The 16,453-nt window shown below is 38.6% G+C and overlaps 1 protein-coding gene across 3 annotated transcripts in view; it reads left to right on the top strand.

Annotated features, from left to right (window-relative positions):
• Positions 1–1,919: 1,919 nt before the first annotated feature.
• Positions 1,920–16,453, top strand: part of LOC122086670 — a 36,009-nt gene continuing 21,475 nt past the window's right edge. Inside the window, exons 1-4 of one of the 3 annotated variants that reach the window (XM_042655637.1) lie at positions 1,920–2,321; positions 12,934–14,900; positions 14,984–15,478; positions 15,568–15,726. In XM_042655637.1, the coding sequence (XP_042511571.1) occupies positions 12,944–14,900; positions 14,984–15,478; positions 15,568–15,726 (2,611 nt within the window). In that variant the 5' untranslated portion in view covers positions 1,920–2,321; positions 12,934–12,943. The remainder of the gene's footprint in view (positions 2,322–12,933; positions 14,901–14,983; positions 15,479–15,567; positions 15,727–16,453) is intronic. The other 2 variants (XM_042655636.1, XM_042655635.1) reach the window with 2 other exon arrangements.

Below are 16,453 nucleotides of genomic sequence, written 5' to 3'. Positions count from 1 at the left end.
AATAATCATAAAAGATAGTGTGACCCATATGTCAAGATAAATAGGAGGACAAAATGATTGCCCTGCTTCATATAAAAGAGGAAAATTCTGTCAGTAGTTGATGATTTTGCATATGTTCCCATTGATCCACACGTTGGTGCAAAAGCCACATTACCTTTTATGAAATCCTCTCTCTATTTCTTTGTATTCTCCACATAAAATAATAAATAGTGAGCCATATTGATATTTTTTCTTATTTTGACTGTGTGGGCCTCATGTTGATCTCACACACACTCACATATATATATATATATATATATATATTCTAGTAAGAATATGGATCCCATATTAGTGATTTAGGTATCAGTATTGGTACCATACATGTGGCTATCAATTTAAAAAAAAAATGGTTAAGTAAGTATTAATTTGGTAGCGATCTCCAACAATATCGATACGATTCGGTAGATTCAATATCGATTACTATTCGGTAGATTCAATATCGATTACTAAAACCCTTCCTCGTATTCCATTCAGCCAAAACCACTTTGAAATCCTTAGCAACATACATTGAGACAAAGTAGTTTGACTCCATATAATGATGAGTAATCTTGTATCAAATTATGATGAGTTACATTTGAAGTATCTTATAGTACCCACCAAAACCATTTTTTTGTAATCCTTAACAATAGGGGTGGGATGGTAATTTCAATTTCTTCTGTGTATGAGAGTAAAGAATTAAGGAGAAAGAACATTACCATCTAACGTTCCCACACCTATACACAACCCTTTATTTTTAGGGGGGAGGGGGAAGGAGTGTCTTTTCATGGGATTAAATTCCTCTATGGTGCAACGGGGCGTCTGACGCGACTAGAAATGTTTAGGCACAAAGTCCAGGGTGATTATTTACAATCCAAGACGCTTCTAGGTGTTGGATGTGTACCAAACACCTTATTGCGTCATAGAGTATCCAAATCCCTTTTCATAGCCCTTGAAAACAAGAGAATATATTTCCAACAAAAAAAAAAGAAAAAAAAGAAAAGAAAACAAGGGACTATATATGGACACGTTATTTTTCCTTTAATATTTTGTAAGAAAAACGAATCCTACAAAGTATTATCGCCTCTGCACCTTAAAACAGCAAAAAGCGAAATGACTCTTTCCCTAATGAAAAATAGAAATTTCATGCTTTGCTTGTGTTGCTACTTGGTTCACACGATGCGTTTTTTTTAAGGAACCTCTCCCTATTTTATATTTATGGAATTTACTGCCAAGATTTTTGTCATTTTGGGAAAATATTTAAAACCATGCTTGTGCACAGTTTTCAAAAGTAGATGCTTTTTCGCTTTGAAAGAGACACCTAAGTCAATCTGATTAGTCGGGTAGTGTGCGTGTGCCACTGATGACGTCAGTAAACTCCATAGATCCACCCAGTGAGTCACAATTGACTTTTTACGAGTTAAATTCTAACTCACCCCGACTTGCGTTTGCGAAGAGGAAGAAGTAGAACCGAGTTTTCCATCCAACGGCCTTTCGAAGACCAGAATTCCACGCAGGAAGACAAATTGCACTTTCCGATTGTCCAAATGCTACGGACCACTGTCGGACCCACATAAATACGGAGTGTGTAAGAGTAGGACCTACTACTGTGAAGATAATCGGATTAGAAGGAATCTCATATTCTTAGAATCTAGATTCCTACGTAGTAGACCCAGTTCTACAATTTGAATCCTAGAACGTTGTGATTCCAAAATTCCTAACTTAGAAAGATTCTAATCCAACGATTCCATACCATCAGATAGGATATAAAATGACACCGCGGATGTAGTGTAACATTTTTCTCTCGATTAGAAAAGGATAAAAACGTAAATATATTAACAGAGAGGTGTATTTGATTCTCGTTATTCATTTTTTTTGGTAGAATTTTAAATTCTATTTCTAAATTCCAATCACTCATTTCTCTCCTGAGTCGTGATTCCGTGCGGAAAGAAGTGTAAGGGGAAAGGCTGAAAGCGAGCAGAGCGACGAGAGAGAGAGAGAGAGATCAGTGAAGTTCTTGTTGTCTTCTTCTCCAACGAGGTTTTACCAGAGGTTTAGTTCACGATCTGCCGGGTAGGTGTCAACTCCGGCAACTGAAGTTCTACTGCAATATATCAAATTCATGTCGATAGGTCACCGAGTTAGGGTTTTGGTGTTTCGGAACACTTTATTTTGGCCATTTAAAGCGGGGTTTGCACTTGGGAAATGAACCTGCGGATGACCGCGGGATTTAGGGTCTGGTTGAACAACGACAGAGATTTGGTCTCCGAATGGAGGGAGGTAACATCGTAGACCTGCTGAATCTGGTATTACTCGTTTCCTTCTTTGTCTTCCTTTGTTTTACGTGCGCTCGAACTATTGAAAAAACTATAATAAAGAACAGAAATAAAAAAAAATGTGTTTTTTTTTTTGAATGGAGAGAGTAGTTGGAGGGAAAAAAAAATGATTATTTTACCACTTTTTGGTTTTAGAGGGTGGACTAAAGGTTATTTGAACACTTCGTAAGTTCGATTACTGTTTTTTTGTAGTGCGTATACAAAAATTGGAAGGTTCGGTTTTTTTAGAAAAATCCCTTTTTCAGAGCAGTTGTTTTAAGCATGCTCATGCTGCCCTGAAAAAAGTTGGGATTTTGTTTTTGGTTTATTTATTTTATGGTGACTTCATAATTTCTTGGCCGCACATATTTATTTCTTGTTTATTATCTTGATACTGTGTTGTTAGTTAGGGTCTACTAAGCTCAATGAATATTATGGGTGTACTACAATTCTCTATGTCTATATAGCGGAAACCTTACCTATTATGAGAAAGTGCTGCTTGTTTTTATTGAAGGAATACTATAGTTGACAGTTTGAACTAGCTGACTGGGATTTATTGCTTCCTATGTCCATTGCCTTTGCTTGTTTGCTGATGATTGGTTCCTAAATCATATGCTAGAAATTTTGCGAAAATAATTCAAAATTTAAAGCTATTATTGTTAAGCTAATAATGCTAAGCTTAGGGAGAATTTACAAATAGCCAGACTGAGTGGATTGCTGTCAGGATTTTAAGTTTCCTTTTCAGAATCACCAATTAAAAATTGTACTAGTCAATGATTAAGTGGTTCTTTAATCATGGCTGGTTGTTCCCTTCCATATATATTCCATAAGACAACGATGCTATTGCCTTTTCCGTTTTTCCCCCCCCCCAAACCTTCCCCCCCCAAAAAAAAAAAAAAAAAAAAAGGTTTGGTCTTTTAATCATATATTAGTAATAGGTAAAGATCCTCACTAAAATGCTTGAAATTTGAATGTGCCTTGGTCCTTTCTGTGTCTTGACTAGCATATTGATTAGAGAAAACAAAACAGTAGGCTCAAGGGTCAAAATCTACAAATGAACAAAGACTAAGAAAGATATGATTATTGAATGACTTAGAAAATTGCTTCATCTTTTTGCTTTTCTAAGATTCTATTGCGACTAAATTTCAAGGAGAGGATGATGGAGAGATCATATCGAGAATGGCATGCATAGATTAGAATGGAAAGTTGACTCACTTGAAAACTCGAAGAGTTGAAGTAATGATAGTCAAATATCTTCCTTATCGTCAAGACTTAGAATTTTCCATTTGGCAAACATAAGGAGAGATTAATGGGGGAGTCTTGTAATGTTGAAATATATACGCGTAGATCTCTATGATTGCATCTAGAACCTTATGAATTTTGTAGATGTTGCATAAACACATTGAATAGTGGAATTAGAATGAATCATTTTAGAAATAATTTTCTTATGATTAAACAAAAATAATTTGGGCTCTCGTTGTAAAGAGTCGAAATGCTATTGTAGAATGCTGGATTACATTTCTTAAGTTGTTCAAATGGAAGGCTTGGTTAACTCATTTACTTAACTCAAATTTGGGCCATTTACTGTTAACAATGTTCTCAAAAAATTGTGGAGTTGGGACATAATTTATGCCTATACTGGTGATAAACACATTGAATAATGGGAATTAGAATGAGTCTTGTCAGTTGTAATTATTTTCTTATGATTAAACAAAATTTTTTTTTGCACTTGTTGTAATGAATCGAAACACTATGGAATTAGAATGAGTTTGTGCAGTAATTATTTCTTGTGATTAAACAAAATTTGGTTCAACTCTCATTGTAATGAGTTGAAATGCTATTGTAGTTCACTAGATTACATTGCTTTAGTGGTTTAAATGGAAGGCTTGATTAACTTGGCGTTGATCCCTGCTTTTGTTTCATCCGCCAAACAATATTGTCAACAAAAATATACACCAAGGAGCCTAGGTAAAACCCAAGCCCAACCCTAAGGCCTTTTAACTCGACCCAAGCCCAGTCCAACCCTAGGTTAGGATGGGATATCTCACCCCATGCCCAATCCTATCAGGCTTAGCCTAATCCAATCCAGCCTGATGGACCCTGATTGGACTGGGCTTAGCCCAACCCAGTACTATTGGTTACTTGGTTGCTTGATCTCGATACATTGCAGAGGTCAAAGCCTAAGGATTTCTTATATATTTAGATTGCAGAGGCCAAAGACTAAGGTTTTCTTATATATTTAGATTGTGAAAAAAATGAAAGACTTCTTATAGACCTTTTTCTGTAAGTACCCATTTTTAATTATTAACATATCTATATTATTTTGTTCTTAATATACATGGTTGGTTTGTGTTGGATTAGGTTGGGTTGGGGGCCCAACTAGGCTTGGGCATGAAATTCTCAAACCTAGCCCACCCTATGGGCTGAAAACTCGGCCCAGGCCTTGTTCAGGCTCAGGGCGGGCTAGGGCGGGTTTGGGCTGACTGGGCTTTTTTGACACTCCTAAAGGAGCCTCATCGTGAATGTCTTTAGTTAATTCATCCATGATTATCGCAAACGAATAGGGGCTTAAAGTTTATCCTTGATGTAACCTAATTGTAATTGGGAATTCACTACCTTGACCCCCTATAATTCTTACACCAGTCACCACATTATCATTGATCATACATATCTTTTGCCAGAGTAACTTTTCTGAGGACTCTGTTGTAAGCTTTTTCTAGGTCAATAAAATCCATATGGAGATCCTTCTTTGTAACCTCTAAATCTTGCCATGAGTCTCCTAAGTAAGTAAATAGCTTATGTTGTGGATCTTATTGGAATAAAATCAAATTAGTTCTCCGTAATAATAGTTTCTTTTCTTAGGTGGGTTTCAATAATCCTCTCTCATAATTTCATAATATGACTCATTAGTTTTATGCCTTTATAATTAATGTAATTATGAATATCACCTTTTTATTTGTAAATCGAAACCACAATGCTTCTCCTCCATTCATTTGGCATTTTCTTTGTGCTCATAATCTTATTAAACAACTTGGTTAACCAAGATAAACCATAGATTCTTAAGCTCTTCCACACTTCTATTGGGACAGCTTTGGGGCACATCAAAGAAGTGTTAGTGATATTAGTTATGTTGCTCTAAGGGTAGTTTAGTAAGTTGTCATGTTGAGTTTTATTTTTTCCCTTTTTCTCTTCTTAGGGAGGTATATGTAATTTCCTGTAAATATGTTAGTGAAGTAATATATTTGGTGTTAGTGAGATTTACTCACAACATACCATTCAACCATACCATCGCCTCCTCTCCTTTTCCCTCTTCTTCTGCTTCTTCTTCTCCAATTCTCATCTCATTGTTCTTCCCCATCTACATATTCTAACTTGGTATCAGAGTTGTAAGGTTGATTTGAGAGTCGAGCTACTAGTCTCTTCTCTTTGGAACCCTAGGTTACAAAGGGGTTCGAAGGAAAGGGACTTCTATGTGAGAAAATTGAAGAAACCTTGAGAGAGGCATACAAGGAGACCATGGAGATACCAAGGGTAGTTTTCCTTTGAAGAAAGGGACACTTGAAGGTTGCAATAAGCGCCAGCTCTGGACCATTTTTTCTCTTTCTCTCTCATCTGGTCAGCTATGGAGCTGAAACTAGGTTCATTTGGGTTGCCCTAGTTGTATTATCACTCCTCTTGGTTTTGCGACAAGCCTCCTTGAGTTGAGGTTGCACTTCTCAACTCTTTGCTACACATCAGGTACCGCCAACCCCATTTTTTTGCCTTTTTTGTCATTTTTGCCCCTGAAATGTGGCCTGTGATGCTTCCGATTGCTTATTCTTTGTGAGGTCTGATCTTTAGGGCTGTTGTGCTCCTATGTTATGATCCTACACCTTGAAGAAGGTAGATTGTGTGAATTCCTTTGAAGTGTTTGCTTGGTTTGGCTCCTAGGATTTTTTGTTTGGTTCAGGGAAAGAAAACTTGGGTAGAGTGTGTATTCCCCATCTTGTGTGTGACTCTTTCTCTACAATATGTCTGATGAGAGTGGACTTGGGGCCCTCTTTAGAGAGATTTTGAGTGGTTCTATTCATCCTACCCCTATGGCTTTTGATAACCCAAATATTCAAATTTCTATTATGAAGTTGGATAATACAAATTACTTGGATTGGGCTCATTTTGTGAAGCTTTCCTTGCGGAGTAGGGGTAAGCTCGGGTATGTTACAAGTACCATTAAGGCTTCTAACCCGAATGACCCGTTATATACAAAATGGGAGACTAAAAGCTCCACTGTTATGACATGGCAAATTTTTTCTATGAAACCTAAGATTGGAAGAAGGTTTATGAGGAAAGAGACTGCCAAGGATATTTGGGACAATGTTACTAAAGCTTTTGACTGTGTGGGTAACTCGGCCAAAGTTTATCAACTACTCCAGAAGGTCATTGCCATGAAGCAAGGGAATATGACCATTTCTGAGTACTATAACACTATCATTAGTATCTGGGAAGAGTATGATCAGTATAAGGACCTCCTGAAGATGAAGCTAAGGTTTATCGAGCACTTAAAAAGGAACGTGTTTTTATCTTACTTGGTGGTTTGAATCTCGAGTATGAGCCAATCCGGATTCAAATTTTGGGCCGGTCTCCTCTTCCATCCTTTATGAAGTATGTAGCTATCTGTAGAGTGAGGAGACTAGGTGGGTGGCCATGGAACCTGCCCCTCCTCTTAAGCGGTCTGCTCTTCTTACTACTAGCTCTCAGCAAGATTGGCGTGGTGGTGGTTGAGGTCAAGGGCCACCTCGTGGAGATGACAGAAGATGTGATCATTGTGGAAAATCTGGGCACATAAAAGAAATATGCTGGGTTCTTTATGGTCATCCTCCTGGTATGCGTGGTGGATCTAGTGGTGCTCGTGGTGGACGTAGCAGGGGAGCAAGAGCCCACAATGCTCAAGCTGAGACTGATACTATAGGGTTGCTCCTAGCATACAGGCAGAGCACAGTTCCTTTACTTGGGAGGATATTGCAGCATTTCATAGGGTTATGTCACAAGTAAGGATTAAAGTATCGGTATCGGTTGTCGTATCGATCGGCCAAAATTAAGATACGTATCGGAGGGTATCGTATCGTATCGGAGATACGCTAAAGATACACACAGAAATGGATAGAAATTATTTTTTTAAACACTTTTGCATAAAGAATTTGTTAAAGAAAGTTATTGATAATATGTATTATGCATAAATACTAAATTGAGGGTATCACACTAAGAATTCAAGGTTTGTAGTTGTCTCATAAATTTAAAATCCTTGTTCCCAACCTTGATTTTCACTTTAGTTAGAGAGAAATATGATTAGCAACTTTGGAACAAAAACCCCTCAAAAAATATGTTTTTCTGAAAAATTACCCATCTTAGTCACTATATGACCGTAGCGCACTGTATCGGTACATATCGATACGTATCGATCGATACATACCGATACTCACTAATACTCATCGATACGTATCGATCGATACATACCGAAACGTACATTTCACCTCGATTTTATATTTTTCATAGGGTTATCGGTGCATATCGTATCGTATCGTATCGTATCGATGTGTAACGGTGGTGTATTGATGCATATTAGTATGTATCGTAAGATATATATTGATACGAAAGGATTTTAAAAATTTCATGTAGCGTATCGGTGTGTATCGTATCGGTCGGCTAAATTTAAGATACGTATCGGAGGGTATCGTATCGGTATCGGAGATACTTTAAACCATGTGACACAACTGGGTGCTCATCATCTTCTTCACTTACAACGCCAGATTCCTTAGCTTCAGCCTTACAGGTTTCCTCGTCTGCTCTTTCCACAGCTCCATCTTAGGTTATTGATTCTGGTGTTACGAATCATATGACTGGTACGTCCCATTATTATGATACGTACTCTATTTGTTCCGATAGGGATAAGTTTAGGGTTGCCGATGGCTCCCTTTCCTCCATTTATGGTAAAGGTAGCATTCCTATTATATCTTCCATTTTACTTAATTCTGTTCTTCATGTTCTTAACCTTGCCACTACTATCTCATCTGTGAGTCACCTAACAAAATCTTTAAACTGTTGTGTCACTTTCTTTCCTTCTTATTGTCTCTTTCAGGATTTGGTGACAAAAAAGATTATTGGCAGTGGGTGTGAGGAGAAAGGGCTCTACCTACTTGAACCTCAATCACCTTTTTTGGCTATAGCTTAGTCCTATGTGTGTGGACGTACTGATGGAAGTTCTGTGAACTCTGTGATGTTGTGGCACCAACGTTTAGGACATCCATCTTTTGTTATTATGAGGAAACAATTACCTCATCTATTTACTTATTTTCCTAGTTCCCATGTCTTTCATTGTGAACCATGTATTTTTGCCAAACATTGTTGGTCTTCTTATCCTTATTATATTAATAGATCTACTGTTCCTTTTCGCATTGTGCACTCTGATGTTTGGGGGCCTTCTACTACTACTTTACTTGGTTTTCGCTACTTTGTTTCATTTGTTGACGTTTTTTCCCGTGTTGTTTGGACTGTTCTGATGAAGCATAAAAGTGATGTGTATGATGCCTTTTAAAATTTTTTATCATATGATATGTACACAGTTTGACATCAAGATTAAAATTGTTCGTTCTGACAAAGGGGGTAGTATATTTATGGTGGTCTTCAAGACTTTTTTACGGAGAATGGCATTATCCATCAGCTAGTTTGTATTGACACACCTCAACAAAATGGGGTAGTTGAGAGAAAAAACCGCCATTTGACGGAAGTCAGTAGGAGTCTTCTTTTTGGCATGCATGTTCCTAAACCTTTTTGGTTTGATGCTCTCCTTACTGCTACTTTTTTGATCAACCGTATGCCAACAAAACTTCTTGGCTTCAAAACTCCATTGGACACTGTGTTTCCTCAGTCTTCTTCTTTCTCTCTCCCCCCCAAAGTGTTTGGGTGTATCTGTTATGTCCATGTTAATAAGTCATTTCGGACTAAACTGAACCCCAAAGCTCTTAAATGTATCTTTCTTGGCTATTCTTCCACTATTAAGGATTACAAGTGCTATCGTCCTCCTTCCAGACGAAGGCTTTTCTCTAAGGATGTTACTTTTCTTGAGTCTGCACCTTTTTTTGCTCCTCATGAGCATCTTTTTCAAGGGGAGAATATTGGAAGTGAAAAGACTACTGATGAAATCCCTTTCTTTTCCCCATTGCCTATCCCTCCTTTCATGCTTGACATTGGGAAATACAAAGAGGTGGATATTATTGATATTGGTGATCATTCAAGAGGTGGTTTAGGTCCAGGTAATGAAAAGGTGACCATTGTGTTCACAAGGAGGAACAAGAAGACTTGCCAAGAGTCCGATTTTGAATCCAATTTCTGAGATCCACCCTCCTCAATCAGGTAATATCCTTCCTCATCAGAGTTGGATCTTCCTATTGCGATTAGGAAGGGAAAGAGAGTTTGTACTAATCCTATAGCCCAGTTAGTTTCCTTTGATTCTCTCCCCTACAGGTATTGCATTTACTAGTGCTCTCTCGTCTATTTCTATTCCCAAGAATGTTTTTGAAGCTATGTCTGACCCTAAGTGGAAGCAAGCCAGACTAAGGAAATGATGGCCCTCGAGAAAAATTGTACCTGGAAATTGGTTGACCTTCTAAGGGGGAGAACTCCAGTTGGATGCAGGTGGGTCTACACAATCAAGTACTGGTCAGATGGTAATATTGAGAGGTACAAGGTAAGACTAGTGGCAAAAAGGTATAATCAAGTGTATGAGATTGACTATTAGGAGACATTTGTTCCTGTGGTCAAGCATAACACCATCAGGGTTCTCTTATCTCTAGCAGCGAATAAGGATTGGCCATTATATCAATTGGATGTGAAGAATGCCTTCCTACATGGAGACTTAGAAGAGGAGGTGTATATGCAAACTCATCCTGGCTTTAAGTTCCCTTTAGCTGCAGGAAAGGTGTGTCTTCTCAAGAAGGCTCTGTATGGTCTTAAACAATCTCCAAAGGCCTGGTTTGAAAGGTTCAGATAGGACATTCGGAAGAATGGCTATTCCCAAAATCAAATTGACCACACTCTGTTCACTAAGCGTGGTAATGGCTCCATTATAGCCCTGATTGTCTATGTTGATGACATTGTGGTAACTGATGATGACAAGGATGAGATAGCCAAGTTGAAGAACTAGTTGGCCCAACAGTTTGAAATCAAAGATCTAGGACCCTAAGTATTTCTTGGGGATTGAAGTGTCTAGAACCAAGAAGGGCATAAATATATGCCAAAGGAAGTTTATCCTAGACCTATTGAAAGAAACGAGAATGTTAGGCTGCAAGCCTGCAAGGTCTTCTATTGAGCAGAATCATAAGCTTGGGGGAAGATGTTGGCCCTTCTCTTGTTGATGCAGAGAAATATCAAAGGCTAGTTGGGAAGCTTATCTATTTGTACTTGATTCGTCCAGACATTACTTATGCAGTGGAGGTGGTGAGTCAATTTATGCATGCTCCCAAGAGTGGGCACTTGGATGTAGCTTACCGCATTCTCTGGTACTTGAAGTCCTCTCCCAGAAAAGGACTACTTTTTGTCAAGGATAATCACATGAGGATATAGAAGGCTTCACTGATGCAGATTGGGCTGGCTCAGTCTCTGACAGGAGATCTACATCAGGCTATTGTACATTTGTGGGTGGAAACCTAATCACATGGTGGAGCAAGAAACAACCTGTGGTAGCTCGGTCTAGTGCGGTGGTAGAATTTAGAGTTATGACTCAGGGAGTGTGTGAGCTTCTCTGGTTGAGAAGATTGGTCCAAGAGTTGGGATTTGATATTGAGATACCTATGAGGTTTTATTGTGACAACAAGGCTGCTATAAATATAGCCCACAACCCTGTGCAACACGATAGAGCAAAACACATAGAGGTGGACAGGCACTTCATTAAAGGGAAGATTGACTCTGGGTACATATGTACACCTTTTGTGAAGACTGGAGATCAGCTGGCTGATATCTTCACAAAGGGTCTTCTTCATCATCAGTTTAGTTCTCTATCGTCCAAGCTAGGAATGTATGTCATTTATTCTCCTGCTTGAGGGGGAGTGTTAGTGATATTAGTTATGTTGGTTTAAGGGTAGTTTAGTAAGTTGTCATGTTAAGTTTTATTTTTTCCTTTTTTCCTTCCTTAGGGAGGTATATGTAATTTCTTGTAAATATGTTAGTGAAGTAATATATTCTTCTTCTTCTTCTTCTTCTTCTTCTTCTTCTTCTTCTTCTTCCCATCTACATATTCTAGTTCTTCCCCATCTACATATTCTAATTAGAAGCTCTGTTGTGGGCATGTGAGGTTGGAGATTGGAGATTGGAGATTGGAGATTGGATTTAGAAGTGTGAACGGATTGGTCATCTTCACAATTTCATAGATTGGGCCATGCCATGTACTATTAATTTTCAACTTTGATTTTGGACAACAAAATAGTATTGCTAGTTACCAAACACATTTTCCTTTTTTGAACTGAAAATGCTGAAACGGCCCAAGATGTTTAGTGTCCTAAAACAAGAATGGGTAAATGTAAATGCCCTTATTTATTTCCTTACCTTCGCAACACAATTAGGTAGAATCTAATTCTGCCAGGTCATTGGTAGAAACTGTTTCACCATTGGAGTGGAATGGTGAAACAGGATTTATGCAGCTGAAGCCAATCAGGCTTAGTGAGCTAAAGTCAAGTTCTTACATGTGAGATTAGATATGCCTGGATACATTCTGTTAGCCACCACAAAGAAATTAAATGCCAATCTCTTGACCCTTTGTTGTCTTCCTTTTGAGCGCTGATCCTCTGCAAATTTTTTAAATTAAGCTCTTGGCATAGTCACTAGATGGTTCTTGAGTAATTTTATTGAACCATCTTAGGGAAAACAAGAGAAAAAAATATCCTCTGCAAATTTTTTAAATTAAGCTCTTGGCATAGTCACTAGATGGTTCTTGAGTAATTTTATTGAACCATCTTAGGGAAAACAAGAGAAAAAAATCTCTGAATCATGGATACTGATGGAGAGCCCGTAGGGGTAGGGAAGAAACCCTGAGGCGAACTCAGAGTTGCAGGGGAGGGAGAGGAGATTGTCACAAGAAGGGGGTGAAGGAGAATCACATACAGCCCTCAGGCTCTCAAACATTAACTCAATTCATCATTCTTCAAATCTCCCTCTAATTGAACGATTACATGCATTTAAACAGTAAAAGAAAACCAACATTAAAAGGAAACCTACTCTAATTTAGAAACTCAAATTAATTGGAAACTAAATCCTAGTAGCTATCTCCTACCTAAGTTACCAAAAATTAAAAGATTGCATGAAAATAAAATTTCTAAAATATCTTACTAGCCAAAGACTCAATACAGGTCCCGTTCATCTCTCGCTGGATACCCAGATGGGCATGGATCGTTCCATGGGTGCGTATCTACATCAGATACATTCTATTTGGCTTTGAGAATGTCCTCTGGAAAGTTTTGAATGGTTATACTTGGTTTATGATTTTGAAACTTTAAGATGGGGAATATGGTCTCTTATGTACATCTTGGAGACATGTTTTGTGTAGTCTGTGTATGATCCCCTTTTGTTTTTGTAGGGATGCACCCATGGATTATGATGACAATGATTTCCAAAGCCAGAGTTTTCAGTTAGCTAGTGAAGAGAACACCAAATTTCTCCCAGGATTACGCTCATATGGTCTTCCCAAATTTGACCTAGATGACAATCTTCAGGTCCACTTAAGGTTTGATAATCTGGTCGAAACAGAGGTTTTACTTGGTATCCAAAGCCACGAAGACAACCGGTGGATTGACGAATTCTCACGGGATGGTAGTGCAATGGAGTTCAATTCAGGTGCTGCTGAATCGTGCTCCATTTCAAGGCATAACAATGTTTGGTCTGAGGCTACTTCCTCAGAGTCGGTGGAAATGCTATTGAAATCTGTTGGGCAAGATGAGATGATTACTGGACATACTAATAATGAGGAGTCAGGTGCCTGTGATGGAGTGGGTACCTTAACCAGGGAAATGGAACCTCATTTAGATGATGATAGTTCTATGCCATCTATGCTGATGAATGATCCGGATGTTGGCTGTGCATTGCCACCCAAAAAGTGTCAGGAAAGCTTCTCTGGCATAGGCAAGCATTCTGATCCAATGCTTCTTGTGGTTGAAACTACACTTCAAACAGACAAAGGTGAGAAACCTGAAACTGGTAATTCTAGAGACTTGAGTCCGGTTATGGTTGGTGAAAATTGGACCCTACCAGTGGATGAGGAAAATCTATTACTTGATGGAAGAAGATGTAATGCGGACGCAGACAAGAGGGAAGCTGTTTATTTGGTTGATGGAGCTGTGGAAAAGAAAGTACAGGACAGTTCTGCTGCTTCTGAGGGTCAGCAAGTTGATCACTCAGTGACTGTCATGCAGAACCTTACAGGAAATGTTGGAGAGCTGAATGCTCAGGAACCGCAGCAGGTAACAGAAGTATGTAATGAGATTATTTCTTATGAATGTAATGATCATAAGCAAAATAATAATATCGAACAAGTGGATGAACTTAGGGTTCCAAGCAAAGAGCCTCTGATGGATGGTTGTAGCTGTGAAGAAAATAAAGCAGAAACTAATGCCAATGTTGTTGATAACCCTTCCAAGTTGGCACTAAGTGTGGATTCTGCCATGCCTGTTTCGGATGGATGCAGTGAGGGTGAATGCTCTGAGCAGCCAATTCAGGTCAGCGTAAGAGAAGCGGTTGTTTTTCCTGAAGATACAGAGATGGGTGATAACTCCCTGGGAGATAAACATGGGGCATCAATTGTAGTGCTGAAAGGAGAGATTAAATCTGAAGGACAACCCGTTGAGGTCAGCAACAGCAATGTCGTAACTCAGTTGAGCCCTGTGCTGATGATAGATCCTCTACTACAGGTATCACGAGGAGAGGGCAGTGCCCTATGTCTTGACAAACAAGAGGGTTTGTTAACAGCTGATGGTCACCCATTGGAATGTGGGATTTCAGTTAGTAACTCAGAGACAACTTTATTGATAAATGAAGACACTGAACTTTTTAAGGGCCAGTGTGACAGAAGCAGCAATAATCATGTTGGAAATCCTTCTAGTTCATTGGTGGAGCTTTGTTCCTCAAATAACATATTAAATAAAAGCCAAGCAGCTGAGAATATGAAAGATATTCATGATGATTCTAGAGTTCATGGAGATGATCATTTATCAAATGATCCCCACTCGTCTTCCATGCAGGTTGAATCCATGCAACCATGTGAAAGTAGCGTAATCATTCAACCTAGCATTGTTCTTGATAGTCAGCCAAATTTGGCTGCTATTGAAAGTGATAATGTGACACCGATATGTGAACGTAGTTTAGTTTCTGAGCCCAATGATTCTAATGTCTTTGAAAAGGAGAATGTAAGAATACCTACTAATTCTGGTAATGTGGAAAATGAGACAAACGGTTCTCCTGTTGATTTTAAGGGGGATGCATCCTCATCTCAAGACCAAGATGTGGTTGTTTATGTATCAACCTCTGATCGAGGTGTTGGGGATGAATCAGGTATATTTTAAAACAATAGTTCTTGATGTGCAACTTCATAACATGTCAGGCTGCTTCTAACCATTGTTCTTTCCCTTTGGCAGCTTCGACGGGACTGGTCTCAGAAGTTACCAAATTGGCTTCCTATAACAAACTAGATGGTGTTCATGACCTGCCTTCAGGAAATGTCATAGAACAAAAAGAGGATGAACCGTCGGAGGCATGTATTCGAGAGTTCACTCACTTGGATAAAAAAGAAGAAACAGTGACCGAGATGTCAAGAGAACCAAACTCATTTGTTATTGATGGGTGTTCTCGGATGACAAGTGAGCCAGTTCCTACGTCTGAACTTGAACATTTGGCAGCTCATGATAGTGCTGGAGAGTTGGTTCCAGAGACACTTGGTCAATCACCATCTTCTGTGGAGACTGTTAGTAAAGGATGCCAGGATGAACCTCAAGCTGTAATGGATGATAAACCCACTCAAGAATTTTCCAAGGAATTAGAAGGGTGTGCTTCAGTTTCTAATGGAAGTGATGTTGCTGAGGTGATTGGAGTTCCTCATGAGAAGTGTGAAGGAGCGTCCTTGAAATTTGATGGTACCCATTTGAGATTAAGGTTATTTCATTTGATTGACATGACTGTATTTGATTCAAGATTATATATGTTTTTATTTATTCTTTGTCAGGAACAATGCCTAGTGATGCTGAGATGCTCAGGCAGACGGTGCCTCTGTCCTTGGAGGAATCTTTGCATGATATTAGCAAGGAGGATCAGGAAGGCAATAAAGGTAGCATAACATCTGCAGATAACAATGATGGACAGAGTGTCCTTCCAAGTTCCAAAGGTGATTGCTTTTTTTTTTTTTGGGACTGTTCTCAGATTATATTAGTTAAATGATGTTGTAGAATCCCTTGTCAATTTCTTTTTGCCCTTTGGGGTTATATAAATGGACCTGACTTTTTCTTGTCATGATCTAATTTAGTGTTCCAGTTCAGTTCTAGTAATTTGATGGACCCACTAACACTTCTAGACCTTTCAGTTTTCAGTTCCTTGGCAGACCTTGGACTTAAATGAACAAAGCACTTACAAATTGCCACTTGTGTGTCTTATCTTCCACCCCATCCTTTTGTTCTTAACTATAGATGAGAGGTTTACCAGAATCCATAATTTCTTGAAGAAATTTACAGTTTTCCCATTTCATTAGTGTTGAATTGGAAAAAATATGACTTGTGTCAAATAATGGATACAAGCCTCTTTATTTATTATGAAATAAAACCCTAAAGTGGGCTCAAGGTTCCGTTTGGGTAACATCCCTAAAACCCATTATTACAATAATCAATTATTCCAACACTCCCCCTCAAGTTGGTGTATGGATATCACACATGCCCAACTTGTACAAAATAAAATGAAAAACTTTATTACTAAGACAGAAGTGAGGGATTGGGAGGATGAGCACTAAATGGTTCCCATTCTTGCAATAGGAGAGAGGGATCCTTCAGCAACTCGAAATTTTGTTTTGTCTAAGGATTGACAGTATGTAGAAAGAAAAGGTGTGGGGCCCAGTCATGTGA

This window comes from Macadamia integrifolia, chromosome 8 (genome assembly GCF_013358625.1).
Source record: "Macadamia integrifolia cultivar HAES 741 chromosome 8, SCU_Mint_v3, whole genome shotgun sequence".
NCBI lineage: Eukaryota > Viridiplantae > Streptophyta > Magnoliopsida > Proteales > Proteaceae > Macadamia > Macadamia integrifolia.
This window is presented reverse-complemented; position numbering and strand designations above follow the sequence as displayed.